The sequence below is a fragment of the Oncorhynchus clarkii genome, chromosome 23, assembly GCF_045791955.1.
Source record: "Oncorhynchus clarkii lewisi isolate Uvic-CL-2024 chromosome 23, UVic_Ocla_1.0, whole genome shotgun sequence".
In the NCBI taxonomy this organism is placed as follows: Eukaryota; Metazoa; Chordata; class Actinopteri; order Salmoniformes; family Salmonidae; genus Oncorhynchus; species Oncorhynchus clarkii.
The window spans coordinates 8,606,476-8,622,388 of record NC_092169.1 but is presented as its reverse complement, the minus strand read 5'-3'; the positions used below and the strand labels follow the sequence as shown (position 1 = coordinate 8,622,388).

The window sequence follows — 15,913 nt, the reverse complement described above, 5'->3', positions numbered from 1 at the left end:
GGTTTGTTCCATCAGCTGTCATCTGCTAACACGTTTTGGCATAAAGCTAATGCATTTTGGTGCGAGTCATGCAAGGTCGCGGCAGTATCAGACACCTTTATTTCCTCATCCATCATCTGCATGATCCAAGTGTGTGTGATTTACGTCTTAAACCAGGTCGCCACTAACCCAGACGCACCCCGATGCTCTTCACATGGTTCCCTCAGCTAAATATACCCTGCGTGTCTCAGCTGGCTGTGTTTCAGTTGAGGTCACGATGGTTTGCCCACTTCACACTTGCTACATGCCATATTTAGCCGCTGACTCTTCATTTAGAGATCCGGATAAACAAACAAAAAGCCACCAATGCCAGAACATTTAGCTGAATCTAATAGACCTGGCATGACAAGAACAAACCATTGATTTCATTATTTACGTCTGCATGTCTGACACGGGAATCATATTAATGATGTAACCGAGTTAATGTCACAAGAATGAAGGTATTGTGGCAGAGGGTGAGGTGAAATCCTTTGTCCCCCTGCTAAGCTCACCGTCACCTGTGTGACAGAGAGGTTTGTACAGGTGCCCTCTGCACCCCCCTCCTTCCTCCTCATCCGTTCCCTCCAAACTGACACTACTGAGGGAGAAGGGCAGGTACAGGCAAGGCCCACATCACTCACTCCTGAGTCTGTGAGACGATGGTGTGTGCAAGTGTTACTAGGTGAGTGTGGTGTGTGAGTGGGCTCTTTAGGTGTGACGAGAGGCACCACAAATACCCTTCTTGCAACCCTCAACCCAGCCCCCCCTCCACCACTTCTCTCCCAAATGGAAGTCTTAATTTCAGTCTTTTCCTGAGAGGGAGTTAGTTGGTTGGTGGGGTTGTGTGAGTCACTGTGTTGACCTTGTGACAGAACCTCAGACAACAGCACTACTTGGTACCAAGTAGTGTGGCCTGATGACACTTCAGTCTGTGGCATCCTCAGTGTGTGCGTGTGTGATTCCTTACACCTGCAAGGTCAGGCATTTCATACCAAGCCACACAGCAGGTGAAGAACGACGTTCTACACAATCAAATCATCATCCGTGCACAACCCATATTTCAGTCTACTGCGTTACAGATAACAAAATACTGGCCACACGACTGAACAGCTTCTGTGGGGCCCCACCCTGGGTCCATATGATTAATTCAACTCTGCACAGTCCCTGGGGGCCACATCTCCTGCATGGTTGTGCAATGTCTTTACGCAGCGTGGCCATTCCTCTTATCTGCTACCGTAATATTAGCTAATGGGAATATGATCTAATATATGCCATTAATGGCAAGCAGGGAGGGTCTCCGGGAATTCACAATGGAACCAAATGCACACACCACAACCCCCAAACCACCCTCCCTCACAACCCCAAGCACAACACAGAATAAACGCCCAACTATCTCTCCCCAATGACCAAATGAATGCGAGGAAAACGTCAAAATGAGACCCGTTTATATCTACAGTGTATGACGCACCGCCAGGTGTAAGTGGGGTTTGGATATGCGTCTAGAACTTTGATATGCCAGATGTGAGTATATTTTATCTTTGTCCGTTAAATGATCCTCACATTATAATGTGGATTTTCAAAGGTTAAACACTTCAATCCTGACTGACTGCAGGTGTTGAGGTCAAATGAATGGAAACCCCAAACACAGTTTTCCTATGTTACTGTCAGTGGCTAATATGGTTTTATCCCCTCAAAGCATCCGACAGAGCCCATAGTCACTCAAAGTGTGAGGTGGAAACACCTCACTGTGTGTTCTTCAATGGAAGCGTTATCTAGGCTTTATCGTGTGTGTGTGTGTGTGTGTGTGTGTGTGTGTGTGTGTGTGTGTGTGTGTGTGTGTGTGTGTGTGTGTGTGTGTGTGTGTGTGTGTGTGTGTGAGAGAGAGCCTCCAGGCCACTGGATTAGTCCTGTAACAACATGTTCTTGCGTGCCCTCTAGTCCAGGATCTGTGTTGCCCTGGCAGAGGTTTCCATGTTGGTGTCAGGGCGTAGTATCCGCATATACAGTACCAGTCAAAAGTTTGGACACACCTACTCATTCCAGGGTTTTTTCCTTATTTTTACATTGTTTAATAATAGTGAAGGCATCAAAACTACGAAACAACACATATGGAATTATGTGGGTAACCAAAAAAGTGTTAAACAAATCAAAATATATTTCATATTTAGTAAAGTAGCCACCCTTTGCCTTGATGACAGCTTTGCACACTCTTGGTATTCTCTCATCCAGTCACCTGGAATGCATTTCAATTAACAGGTGTGCCTTGATAAAAGTTAATTCCTTCCTAATGTGTTTGACCCAATCAGTTGTGCTGTGACAAGATATGACTATCTTCTGTATACCATCCCTATCTGGAAAGAGACCAAGTCCATATTATGGCAAGAACAGCTCAAATAGAAGGTGTGATGGGCTCTCATGAAGACCCAGAGTTAGCTCTGCTGCAGAGGATAAGTTCATTAGAGTTACCAGCCTCAGAAATTGCAGCCCAAATAAATGCTTCACAGAGTTCAAATAACAGACACATCTCAACATCAACTGTTCAGAGGAGACTGCGTGAATCAGGTCTTCATGGTCGAATTGCTGCAAAGAAACCACTACTAAAGGACACCAATAAGAAGAAGAGACTTGCTTGGGCCAAGAAACACGAGCAATGGACATTAGACCGGTGGAAATCTGTCCTTTGTTCTGATCAGTCCAAATTTGAGATTTTTGGTTCCAACCGCCGTGTCTTTGTGAGACGCAGAGTAGGTGAACAGATGATCTCCGCATGTGTGGTTCCCACCATGAAGCATGGAAGAGGAGGTGTGATGGTGTGAGGGTGCTTTGCTGCTGACACTGTCTGTGATTTTTTTTTAGGATTCAAGACACACTTAACCAGCATGGCTACCACAGAATTCGCAAGCGATACGCCATCCCATCTGGTTAGTGGGATTATCATTTGTTTTTCAACAGGACAATGACCCAACACACCTCCAGGCTGTGTAAGGACTATTTGACCAAGAAGAAGAGTGATGGAGTGCTGCATCAGGTGACCACACTGGGCTGCTCACAGCGGAGGATAGCTGCAACATCTGTGGCAAGGAAAACAACAGTCATAAATGGCCGTCACCCACACACAAATAGATTTTACACACACGTACCTCTACGCAGCGGGTCTGCCACTTATCCCACATCCGTATGACGCCGTCGTATGAGGAGCCACTGGCAATCATGTGATTCCCGTCCGTCTGGATGCAGTAGAGGGCACTGTCGTGAGGCTCCTCCCACTCCATGACACACTTCCTGTTGGACAGGAGGATGTGTGTGAAAAAGTAGACATCTGTTTCATTTGAAATACTATGAATTGCAGGAGGTGAAATAGTCCAAAACGACAGCGTTACAGCATTCATTAGGTTCAACTTACTTTGATGACCTAGGCGAGGACCACTACTTCACAGTACAGAATGTGACTGGAATTTGGAGAGTGTACTTTGAAGAATTTTAAGAAGGCAAATGTGTGTGTGCATGAGTAAGTTAGATTGTGTATGTTGGTGTGTGTTTTGAGTAGGGTGTATGTTGTGAGGTTTGTGTGCAAGTTTTCTGAGGATGCTGAAACTTCATCTGTTGTTTACGGAAAGGCGCTGCGGTGTTGGGAGTGCTGGCTGGGTTTGCGGTGGGGAAGGAGGTGGTGGTAGGGGAAATATTTTAGGAGTTCTGCCAATGGAGATCGATCATCCATTAGAGCCTCATCAATAAGTGATGCACAGGGACCGGGTGCAGACAGCAGGGCAGCAGAGGCGTCTGGAGTCAGTCTCACACACAAACACACACACAGGCGTGCACACACACACAGGCACACACCGTTTCTTCGTCCTAATTTTAGCAATCCAATGAGCACGAGGTCAATTCACTGTCATTGGGTCCTAAAGTGTTGAGAGACACCAGATATATCCACATATAGCCCTGATTCGACCAGACTCAAAGGAGTGTCCCTGTCACCAGACCACTTTACCTGTCTTGGCAACTGAGGTTAAAGTCAAGCAGTAACTTACTATTGTGTGTCTCTGAGAGAGTTTGGGCTATGTCGGTATCTTGGAGTGTGTTTTTCTGGGACAATGTGAGTCAAGAGTGCATGAGGTAGACAAGGCCCATTGGGCTGACTTCTCTTTCTCTCTCGTTTCCCCCCTCTCTGCCAAACCTATAGCCGACATGGTGAGAATGCAGCAGAGTTTGTAGAGAGAATGCATACACACTCTGACCATCTCACCCAGAGAATGTCACAGCCACGACACAAAAACCGACATCTCCACATAAAACTAAATAAAACAATACCACATCATGAGAAAACTATTACAACTACATTACCCAATTATAACTACATTACCCAATTATAACTACATTACCCAATTATAACTACATTACCCAATTATAACTACATTACCCAATTATAACTACATTACCCAATTCCCCCCAAAAAACACATTATAAATATAAAGAAATAACCCCAAAAATATGATGAAACAACGTGATACACAAAACGTACATATTCAACAAGACCATGAGATGATAGATCAATCTGATAAAATACACCACAACACTACACAACATGAACCCATAACAAGAGACAGGTGCTTCACAACACCAAGACAACAGTGTATATCAGACAGAGAATGAACTGTGTGTGTGTTGCTGTCCGCTGGTCGGATACCCTCCAGGCATCAGCTTTCAGCGGGAACCCAACGTCCAGACACCCCGCGCCTCCTCACTGTCCCAGGGAGCCTCCTGGGGGTGCTGTGTGTGGTGTGAATTATTGATGTCTAAAGAGGGACCCCCATCCCAGCCCAACCCTCCACTCAACTCCCCAGAGCTAGCTGACAATCAGCTTTTATTTGTGTTACTTGACTGGACCCCTCCCCACAAAAACACCTCACGCACACACATACACACACACCACCCAAATCAAATGGCCCCGTCTCCTTTGATAGCAGGACCAGGTTTGTTGTGGAAATCTGCAACGCTCCGCATCAATACGGGCACCGCCCAGTGAGGACTGGATAGTAACATACTGCGCTCTTTCTCTTTGGAAGATGGAGGGGAGGCAGAATGACTAGACTGTGTTGCTAGTGCTCTTATGTGTGCTGTGCTGACTCATAGCACGTGTATTGAAGTGTATGATGTAGCCGTGACGTTAATTCTCATTTTGGCACGGCTCAGAACGCTTCTTTGCAAATCATAATGCTTGGCCGGAATGAACAGTTTTATAATGTATATTGATGCATGTGCTATATTGGTGGCGGTACATTTTGCCATACAATACGAGCCACAGTACATTGACAATTTATACATACGTGAATACGAAGGGGAAAAAAAGTATTGATTGACAGCTTGCTTGATGGACGGACGGCGTACCTGGGGCTGAGGCGGAGGTCCCAAGAGCGGATATAGGCGTCGTAGTCACAGGTGAGCTGCTGGAAGGGCGACTCATAATCTATATCCACCACACCTGCTTCCCTCTGGGACTCTGAACCTAGACAACACAGCAACTCACACCTGAGAGACAGTGAGAGGGAGGAGGGAGAAATAGAGAGAAAGTAAGAAAAAGAAGAAAGATGAAGAGAGAGACAGTTCAGTTCCTGCACCTAAGATCACAGACATGTTACATGTACACTCTTCCCTCTGTATCAAAAAATGCCCGCTGGCTACTTTACGTCGAATACAGGAGGTCCATAGTGCTTCAAATGAGGATGTACAGTGTTCACTTACACCCATAAGCAACCACGAATAATCAATGGAGTCCCTACTAGGTATAACTCATTTTAGCTCAAAGTGAGAGGAAGACAACACACTTTTGTCACCGATCTAAGTCTTCCTTGGAGTTGATCCTTGATTCACCCCTAATCTCTCTGTGTATATCTTCATATTCCCACAGACAGCCCTCTCTCTCCATCTCTATATTCCCAATCCCACCGGCTCCAGACCACCCAGAGGAGATCAAAGTCAACACCTCTCTTATCTGGGAGAGGGCTCTGAGGCCGATTACAGGGATCCTCCCACGCTACGACACTGTGCGGGATGGAGGTGTGTGTGTGTGTGTGAGAGAGAGAGAGAGAGAGAGAGAGAGAGAGAGAGAGAGAGAGAGAGAGAGAGAGAGAAAAAAAAAAACGGCGTGGTGTGTAAAACATATATATTTGTGTGTATGGGTACACAAAGGACGTGTATGGGTGGGTGTGTGTATGAGCAGTACCATGCTCTTGTGATCACAGTCCTCTGTTGGCTGCCCCCTCAGCGGCTCTGATTATTGGAGAATAACTTGCCCTCCACAGTGCGGATTATTGCAGAATAACTGTCTCTTTGTTGCTGTTTAATTCCTCCATGACCGTGACTGTGTGCGAATCGCAGACCTTTGATACCTGCTCCCTAGCAACTATTTAAAGGTGCCCGCTGGCCCTGGTGACCGCACTCCCTTCCCCTCCTCGCTCGTGCCCCCACTGCCCCAAACACCAGGGGCAGACTGGTAATCCGCCAGCCTCACCCCAGGGGGCCATCTTATTGGACGAGGGCTTTCCTCACGGGGCGTCTTATTGGATGAGAGCTTTCTCAGCCCTGGGGTCTAAGCCTGGCCAATGGGGAGTCTGTGATGAGGCTCTCTCTCTGGGCTATGTGTCTGTGTGGGGTACCGACCTCTCATTTTCTTTTTACTGCTAAAACCCAGGGCTTAATGCATGCCAGACAAAGAACACCTATACCACTCAAGCCACACGTGAATAATTGACTCATAACTCAAACGTGTCTTATAGAGAGCCCCCTATATCCCTCAACCCACAAGGATATAGGCCATTCAATTCATAGCCTGAATACAACGTCTCACAGACACAATTGAGCTGATTGCACTTGAAGGTCTTCGTGGCCCTCTGAAACGCCCGGCACCAAGGTGAGATGTTAAAAACCCGAATCCATGAAAGCGCTCTTCACATCTGCGTCAATATATTAAAGCCCGTAATAGCACTGTGTGACGGATGGCGAGCAGCAAAACGGGATTGTCAAATTGTTAGGTCACCACTTTTATGAGCCTAGGAAAAGATTACAGGACGGAGCACAACCATATAATCTGTCAGAAGGACTGTATCTGCATGTGGGGCTGCCGCTTGCCTTTGAGAGCTGCGGCTTGATTGTGTGATCTGACCATCTCATGTCTGGGTCCACACCGTCACATACCTGAGTCTGGCCCAAAGCATGCCTGAGTGGAAAGACACATGGTTGAGTCGATAAAATAATACTGACGAGTCATTACCGTCACATAACAGAGTCGGGCCCATGAAGTGAGTGAGTGCCTTTGATATACAGTACCAGTCGAAGGTTTGGACACGCCTTCTCATTCAAGGGTTTTTCTTTATTGTTTGTATTTTATACATTGTATGATAATAGTGAAGACATTAAAACTCTGAAAAAAAACACATATGGAATCATGTACAGTAGTAACCAAATAAGTATTTATATTTTTGATTCTTCAAAGTAGCCACCCTTTGCCTTGGGACTCCCGAGTGGCGCAGCGGTGTAAGGCACTGCATCTCAGTGCAAGAGGTGTCACTACAGTCCCTGGTTTGAATCCAGGCTGTATCACATCTCGCCGTGATTGGGAGTCCCATTGAGCGGCGCACAATCGGCGCAGCGTCGTCAGGGTTTGGCCGGAGTAACCCGTCATTGTAAATAATATTTTTTTCTTAACTGACTTGCCTAGTTAAATTAAGGTTTAAAAAAAATGTATGACAGCTTTGCACACTCTTGGCATTCTCTCAACCAGCTTCATGAGAAATGCTTTTCCAACCGTCTTGAAGGAGTTCCCACATATGCTGAGCATTTCTGCGGTCCAACTCATCCCAAACCATCTCAATTGGGTTGAGGTCGGATGATTGTGGATGCCAGGTCATCTGATGCAGCACTCAATCACTCTCCTTGGTTAAATATCACTTACACAGCCTAGAGGTGTGTTTTGGGTCCTTGTCCTGTTGAAAAACAAATGATAGTCCCACTAAGAGCAAAACAGATGGGATAGCGTATCGCTGCAGAATGCTGTGGTAGCCATGCTGGTTAAGTGTGCCTTGAATTCTAAATAAATCACCAACAACGTCAACAGCAAAGCACCTCCACAGCATCACACCTCCTCCATGCTTCATGGTGGAAACCACACATGCGGACATCATCCGTTCACCTACTCTGCACCTCACAAAAATACGGCGGTTGGAACTAAAAATCTCAAATTTGGACTCATCAGACGAAAAGACAGATTTCCACCAGTCTAATGTCCATTGCTCATGTTTATTGACCCAGGCAAGTCTCTTCTTCCTATTGGTGTCCTTTAGTACTGGTTTCTTTGCAGCAATTTGAACACAGAGGCCTTTGTAGCAGGCCACTGTGTTCTTGGGGAACTTCAATGCTGCAGTAATTTTTTGGTACCCTTCCCCAGATCTGTGCCTCGACACAATCCTGTCTCGGAGCTCTACGGACAATTTGTTTGACCTCATGGCTTGGTTGTTGCTCTGACATGCACTGTCAAATATGGGTCCTTATATAGACAGGTATGTGCCTTTCCAAATCATGTCCAATCAATTGAATTTACTACAGGTGGACTGCAATCAAGTTGTAGAAACATCTCAAGGATGATTAATGAAAACAGGATGCACCTGAGCTCAATTTCAAGTCTAATAGCAAAGGGTCTGAATAATTATGTAAATAAGGTATTTCTGTTTTTTTATTTAGAATAAATTTGCACCCCAAAAAATGTTAATCGCTTTGTCATTATGGGGTATTGTGTGTAGATTGTTGAGGGACACTTTTTTTTAATCAATTTTAGAATAAGGCTGTAACGCAACAAAATTTAGAAAAGGGGAAGGCGTCTGATTATTTGTAATTACACTCCGGCCTCCCAACCATCCGCTCATCTAGTTGATGATCCCTGCCCTAGACCCACTACAATTTGCATACCGCCCCCAATAGATCCACGGACGACGCAATAGTCATTGCACTGCACACTGCTCTATCACACCTGGACAAGAGTAACACCAATGTGAGAATGCTGTTCATCGACTACACTCAGCCTTCAACCCCATAGGTCCCTCCAGGCTCATCACTAAGCTCAGGGCCCTTGGTCTGAACCGCTCCATGCTTAACTGGGTCCTAGACTTCCTGACGGGCTGACCCCAGGTGTTGAAGGTAGGCACATGGATCCTCAACAGGGGGGACCCACAGGGGTGCATGCTCAGCTCAGCCCCTCATGTACTCCATTTTCACCCATGAATGTGTGGCTCCGTAAGTCTCTAACTCAATCATCAAGTTTGCTGACGACACAACAGTGGTAGGCCTGATTACCAACAACGACGAGACAGCCTACAGGGAGGAGGGGAGAGCCCTGGCGGAGAGGAGCAAGGAAAATAACTTCTCCCTCAACGACAACAAAACAAAGGAGCTGATCGTGGACAACAGGAGACCGTAGAGAGAGCACGCCCCCATCCACATCAATGGGGCCTAAGTGGAGAAGGTTAAAAGCTTCAAGTTCCTCTGTGTGCACATCACTGAGGATTTGAAATGGTCCCTCCACAACGACACTGTGGTGAAGAAGGCGCAACAGCATCTCTTCAACCGAGAGCATTCTGTCAGGCTGTATCACCACCTGCTACAACAACTACACCGCTTGCAACCGCAAGGCTCTCCAGAGGGTGGTGCGGTCAGCCCAATACATCACCGGGGGCACAATGCCTGCCCTCCAAGACATCTACAGCACCCGGTGCCACAGGAAGGCCAAGAAGATCATCAAGGACATCAGCCACCCGAGCCACAGCCAGTTCACCCTTCTACCATCTAGCAGGCGAAGAAGTACAGGAGCATCAAAGCAGGGACAGAAAATTGAAGATGGCTTCTATCTCCAGGTCATCAGACTGTTAACCAGTCATCACTGGCCGGCCTCTGCTCGGTACCCTTTCCTGCACCTTAGATACTGTCACTAGCCAGCTACCACCTGGTAATCTACCCTGCACCTTAGAGACTGATGCCCTAGGTACAGTGCCTTCAGAAATTATTCACACCCCTTGACATTTGCCACATTTTGTTGTGTTACAGCCTGAATTTAAAATTGATTAAATTTAACAGAAATTGTCACTGGACTAGACAATACCTCATAATGTCAAAGTGGAATTATGTTTTACTTATTTATTTTTTTACAAATTCATAAACAAATTCATAAAAAGTTCAAACCGGAAATGTCTTGAGTCAATAAGTATTGTTATGGTAAACCTAAATACAAATTTGAGAGTAGGGAGTAAAAATTTGGTTAACAAGTCACATAAGTTGCATGGACTCGTGTTCAATAATAGTTCAATAATAGTGTTAAACATTATTATTGAATGACTACCTCACCCCACACATACAATTATCTGGAAGGTCCCTCAGCTGAAAAGTGAATTTCAAACACAGATTCAGCCACAAAGACCAGGGAGGTTTTCCGATGCCTCGAAAAGAAGGACAGCTATTGGTAGATGGTAAAAAAAAAAGCAGACATTGAATGTCCCTTTGAGCATGGTGATTTTTTATATATTTTTTCAAACTTTTATTTACTAGGTAAGTCAATTAAGAACACATTCTTATTTACAATGATGGCCTACCAAGAGGCAAAAGGCCTCCTGCGGGGATGGGGGCTGGCATTAGACATAAAAATGTCGGACAAAACACATCATGACAAGAGAGACACCACAACACTACATAAAGAGAGACCTAAGACAACAACACAGCATGGTAGCAACACGACATGACAACAACACGGTAGCAACACATGGCAGCAGCATAACATGGTAGCAGCACAAACATGGTACAGACAGCAGCACAAAAGGAAAAAAGGTAGAGACAACGATACATCACGCGAAGCAGCCACAAGTGTCAGTAAGTGTCCATGATTTAGTCTTTGAATGTAAAGATGGAGATAAAACTGTCCAGTGTGAGCGTTTTTTACAACTTGTTCCAGTCGTTGGCTGCAGCGAACTGAAAAGAGGAGTGAGCCAGAGATGTGTGTGCTTTGGGGACCTTTAACAGAATGTGACTGGCAGAATGGGTGTTGTATGTGGAGGATGAGGGTTGCAGTAGGCATCTCAGATAGAGGTCTTGCGCTGGGTATACAGAGATGGCCAGTTTACAGAGAAGTATAGAGTGCAGTGATGTGTCCTATAAGGAGCATTGGTGGCAAATCTGATAGCCGAATCGTAAAGTACATCTAGTCACTCGAGAGCACCCTTACCTGCCGATCTATAAATTAAGTCTCCATAATCGAGCATGTGTAGGATGGTCATCTGAATCAGGGTTAGTTTTGCAGTTGGGGTGATAGAGGACCGATTACGATAGAGGAAACCAAGTCTTTATTTAACCTTAGCCTGCAGCTTGGATATGTGCTGAGAGAAGGACAGTGTACCGTCTAGCCATACTCCCAAGTACTTGTATGAGGTGACTACCTCAAGCTCTACCCTCCGAGGTAATCACACCAGTGGGGTGAGGGGGGAAACTGTCACGCCCTGGTCTTGGTATTTTGTGTTTTCTTTATTAATTTGGTCAGGCCAGGGTGTGACATGGGTTTTGTATGTGGTGTGTTTTGTCTTGGGGTTTTTTCGTACGTATTGGGATTGTGGCTTAGTGGGGTTTTCTAGGTAAGTCTATGGCTGTCTGGAGTGGTTCTCAATCAGAGGCAGGTGTTTATCGTTGTCTCTGATTGGGAACCATATTTAGGCAGCCATATTCTTTGAGTGTTTCGTGGGTGATTGTTCCTGTCTCTGTGTTAGTTTGCACCAGATAGGCTCAAATCAAATCAAATCAAATCAAATCAAATCAAATTTTATTTGTCACATACACATGGTTAGCAGATGTTAATGCGAGTGTAGCGAAATGCTTGTGCTTCTAGTTCCGACAATGCAGTAATAACAAGTAATCTAACTAACAATTCCAAAACTACTGTCTTGTACACAGTGTAAGGGGATAAAGAATATGTACATAAGGATATATGAATGAGTGATGGTACAGAGCAGCATAGGCAAGATACAGTAGATGGTATCGGGTACAGTATGTACAAATGAGATGAGTATGTAAACAAAGTGGCATAGTATAGTATAAAGTGGCTAGTGATACATGTATTACATAAGGATACCGTCGATGATATAGAGTACAGTATATACGTATGCGTATGAGATGAATAATGTAGGGTAAGTAACATTTATATAAGGTAGCATTGTTTAAAGTGGCTAGTGATATATTTACATCATTTCCCATCAATTCCCATTATTAAAGTGGCTGGAGTTGAGTCAGTGTCAGTGTGTTGGCAGCAGCCACTCAGTGTTAGTGGTGGCTGTTTAACAGTCTGATGGCCTTGAGATAGAAGCTGTTTTTCAGTCTCTCGGTCCCAGCTTTGATGCACCTGTACTGACCTCGCCTTCTGGATGATAGCGGGGTGAACAGGCAGTGGCTCGGGTGGTTGATGTCCTTGATGATCTTTATGGCCTTCCTGTGACATCGGGTGGTGTAGGTGTCCTGGAGGGCAGGTAGTTTGCCCCCGGTGATGCGTTGTGCAGACCTCACTACCCTCTGGAGAGCCTTACGGTTGAGGGCGGTGCAGTTGCCATACCAGGCGGTGATACAGCCCGCCAGGATGCTCTCGATTGTGCATCTGTAGAAGTTTGTGAGTGCTTTTGGTGACAAGCCGAATTTCTTCAGCCTCCTGAGGTTGAAGAGGCGCTGCTGCGCCTTCTTCACGATGCTGTCTGTGTGAGTGGACCAATTCAGTTTGTCTGTGATGTGTATGCCGAGGAACTTAAAACTTGCTACCCTCTCCACTACTGTTCCATCGATGTGGATAGGGGGGTGTTCCCTCTGCTGTTTCCTGAAGTCCACAATCATCTCCTTAGTTTTGTTGACGTTGAGTGTGAGGTTGTTTTCCTGACACCACACTCCGAGGGCCCTCACCTCCTCCCTGTAGGCCGTCTCATCGTTGTTGGTAATCAAGCCTACCACTGTTGTGTCGTCCGCAAACTTGATGATTGAGTTGGAGGCGTGCGTGGCCACGCAGTCGTGGGTGAACAGGGAGTACAGGAGAGGGCTCAGAACGCAACCTTGTGGGGCCCCAGTGTTGAGGATCAGCGGGGAGGAGATGTTGTTGCCTACCCTCACCACCTGGGGGCGGCCCGTCAGGAAGTCCAGTACCCAGTTGCACAGGGCGGGGTCGAGACCCAGGGTCTCGAGCTTGATGACGAGCTTGGAGGGTACTATGGTGTTGAATGCCGAGCTGTAGTCGATGAACAGCATTCTCACATAGGTATTCCTCTTGTCCAGATGGGTTAGGGCAGTGTGCAGTGTGGTTGAGATTGCATCGTCTGTGGACCTATTTGGGCGGTAAGCAAATTGGAGTGGGTCTAGGGTGTCAGGTAGGGTGGAGGTGATATGGTCCTTGACTAGTCTCTCAAAGCACTTCATGATGACGGATGTGAGTGCTACGGGGCGGTAGTCATTTAGCTCAGTTACCTTAGCTTTCTTGGGAACAGGAACAATGGTGGCCCTCTTGAAGCATGTGGGAACAGCAGACTGGTATAGGGATTGATTGAATATGTCCGTAAACACACCGGCCAGCTGGTCTGCGCATGCTCTGAGGGCGCGGCTGGGGATGCCATCTGGGCCTGCAGCCTTGCGAGGGTTAACACGTTTAAATGTCTTACTCACCTCGGCTGCAGTGAAGGAGAGACCGCATGTTTTCGTTGCAGCCCGTGTCAGTGGCACTGTATTGTCCTCAAAGCGGGCAAAAAAGTTATTTAGTCTGCCTGGGAGCAAGACATCCTGGTCCGTGACTGGGCTGGGTTTCTTCCTGTAGTCCGTGATTGACTGTAGACCCTGCCACATGCCTCTTGTGTCTGAGGCTGTATAGGTTTTTACGTTACGTTTGTTGTTTTTATACTGTTCGTGTTTCTTCTTTATTAAACATGTATCAGAATAACCACGCTGCATTTTGGTCCGACTCTCCTTCACTGCAAGAAAACCGTTACAGGAACCACATGACCTTTGTTTTGGAGATGTTCAGAGCAAGTTTAGAGAAAGCTTGTTAGGCACTAAGAAAACATTGTTGTAAAGTGTTTAACACAACATCTGTTGAGGGGCCATAAAACTGTATCATCTGCATATAAATGGATGAGAGAGCCTCCTACTGCCTGAGCTATGTTGTTGATGTAAATTGAGAAGACCATGGGGCCTAGGATCGAGCCTTGGGGTACTCCCTTGGTGACAGGCAGTGACTGAGACAGTACATTTGCTGACGATACACATTGCACTCTTTGAGAGAGGTAGTTAGCAAACCAGGCCAAAGACCCCTTAGAGACACCAATACTCCTTAGCTGACCCACAAGAATTGAATGGTCTACCTCAACAAGTTATTAATTACACTTTGGATGATGTATCAATACACCAAGTCACTACAAAGACACAGGCATCCTTCCTAACTCAGTTGCCAGAGAGGTAGGAAACCAGTCAGGGATTTCACCATGAGGCCAATGGTGACTTTGAATCAGTTACAGAGTTTAATGGTTGTGATAGGAGAAAACTGAGGATGGATCAACAATATTGTAGTTACCCCACAATACTAACCTAACTGACAGAGTGCAAAGAAGGAAGCCTGTATAGAATAAAAAATATTCCAAAACATGCATCATGTTTGCAATAAGGCAATAAAGTAATATTGCAAAAATGGGCAAAGCAATTCACTTTTTGTCCTAACGTTTGGGCCAAATCTAATGCAACACAGTTACTGAGTACCACTCTACACATTTTCAAGCATAGTGGTGGCTAGATCATATTATGGGTTGGCTTGTAAACATTAAGGATTGGGGAGTTTTTTAGGATTAAAAATAAAATGTAATGGAGCTAAGCACAGGCAAAATCCTAGAGAAAAAAACTGGTTCTGTCTGCTTTCCACCAGACACTGGATGATGAGTTCACCTTCACGCATCGCACCGACAGAAACAAACATCTCTCTGGTAAGAAAAAAGGCGGGGGGGGGGGTATGCCTTATGATTAACAAGTCGTGGTGTGGTCATAAAAACATACACAAACTCAAGTCCTTTTGTTCACCTCACCTAGAATTCCTTACAATAAATGCAGACCGCATTATCTACCAAGAGAATTGTCTTCGATTATAATCACAGCCATTTATATCTCCCCCAACCAGACACCTCGACGGCCCTGAAAGAACTCTATGTAAACTGGAAACCACATATCCTGAGGCTGCATTTATTGTAGCTGGGGATTTTAACAAGGCTCATCTGAAAACAAGACTCCCTAAATTGTATCAGCTCATCGACTGCGCGACCCGGGCTGGAAAAATTCTCGATCATTGCTACTCTAACTTCCGCTACGCATACAAAGCCCTCCCTCGCCCTCCTTTCGGCAAATCTGACCACAACTCCATTTTGTTGCTCCCAGCCTATAGACAGAAACTAAAACAGGAAACACCGGTGCTCAGGTCTGTTCAACGCTGGTCCGACCAATCTGATTCCACGCTTAAAGATTGCTTCGATCACGTGGACTGGGATATGTTTCGAATAGCATCGGACAACAACATTGATGTACACGCTGATTCGGTGAGTGAGTTTTTAGCAAGTGCATCGGTGATGTTGTACCCACGGTGACAATTAAAACCTTCCCCAACGAGAAACCATGGATTGATGGCAGCATTTGCACAAAACTGAAAGCGCGAACCACTGCTTTTAATCATGGCAAGGGGACCGGAAACATGACCAAATACAAACAGTGTAGCTATTCCCTCCGCCTTGGCAATCAAACAAGCTAAGCGTCAGTATAGAGACAAAGTAGAGTCGCAATTCAAAGGCTCAGACATGAGACATATGTG

At 45.8% G+C, this 15,913-nt stretch overlaps 1 protein-coding gene across 1 annotated transcript in view; it reads right to left on the bottom strand.

The window, feature by feature from the left end:
• Positions 1–2,063: 2,063 nt before the first annotated feature.
• LOC139381897 (F-box/WD repeat-containing protein 4-like) overlaps positions 2,064–15,913 on the bottom strand; it is a 40,765-nt gene continuing 26,915 nt past the window's right edge. Inside the window, exons 6-8 of the mRNA XM_071125751.1 lie at positions 5,407–5,547; positions 3,159–3,300; positions 2,064–3,089 (exon numbers count right to left, since the gene is read on the bottom strand). Of these exons, the coding sequence (XP_070981852.1) occupies positions 2,964–3,089; positions 3,159–3,300; positions 5,407–5,547 (409 nt within the window). The 3' untranslated portion in view covers positions 2,064–2,963. The remainder of the gene's footprint in view (positions 3,090–3,158; positions 3,301–5,406; positions 5,548–15,913) is intronic.